The sequence below is a fragment of the Egretta garzetta genome, unplaced genomic scaffold (assembly GCF_000687185.1).
Source record: "Egretta garzetta isolate BGI_Z169 unplaced genomic scaffold, ASM68718v1 scaffold704, whole genome shotgun sequence".
In the NCBI taxonomy this organism is placed as follows: domain Eukaryota; kingdom Metazoa; phylum Chordata; class Aves; order Pelecaniformes; family Ardeidae; genus Egretta; species Egretta garzetta.
This window is the reverse complement of record NW_009259504.1, coordinates 56,847-57,460: the sequence shown is the minus strand read 5'-3', so window position 1 is coordinate 57,460 and position 614 is coordinate 56,847. Positions and strand designations below refer to the sequence as shown.

The 614-nt window shown below is 64.3% G+C and overlaps 1 protein-coding gene across 1 annotated transcript in view; it reads left to right on the top strand.

Moving 5' to 3' along the window:
- The first annotated feature begins 6 nt into the window (after positions 1 to 6).
- Positions 7 to 614, top strand: part of PAN2 (poly(A) specific ribonuclease subunit PAN2) — a 17,344-nt gene continuing 16,736 nt past the window's right edge. The window contains exon 1 of the mRNA XM_035893009.1: positions 7 to 519. Coding sequence (XP_035748902.1) covers positions 238 to 519 — 282 coding nt within the window. The 5' untranslated portion in view covers positions 7 to 237. The remainder of the gene's footprint in view (positions 520 to 614) is intronic.

The following is a 614-nucleotide window of genomic DNA, read 5'->3' as shown; positions in this document are numbered from 1 at the left end:
ACTGAGTGTGTCCCGGGGAAGGGACTTTACAGGCCCCGCTGCCTGCGTGGGCTCGGTGCTGCCGGTGTCCCCGGCAGGAGCGCCGCACCTTACACTCACTGGAGATTCCAGCCGCCTTTTCCATCCTCGGAGTCACCGGGCCTCTGCTGCCGATTCTAAGAATCGGGAGGGCCGTGGTGTTTCGGACTGACCAACTTAGTTCCTTTTCTGTTTCAAAGGGAGACGCTGGTTTTCACCATGAATTTTGAAGGTCTCGACCCCTCCCTTGCCGAGTATGCTCCCCCCCTCCACCCCGCACTGGACCCCGTCCTGGACCCCCACCTCAACCCCAGCTTGCTGCAGAACGTGGAGCTGGATCCCGAGGGCGTGCCGTTGGAGGGTATCGCGGTGCCGGAGTCGGTGCACCTCATGGAGGGCATGTACAGCGAGCTGCACACTGCCGTCTCCGAAGTGGGGGTGCCCGTCTCTGTCTCCCATTTCGACCTGCACGAAGAGATGCTGTGGGTTGGGAACCACGGGGTAGGTGCCCGCTCCGGGAGCAGGGCAGGGAGGGTCACTGCCCCAGCCGGGCTGGCTGGTGCCGCTCTCGCTGCCCGACACCGGCCTGCTGTGGC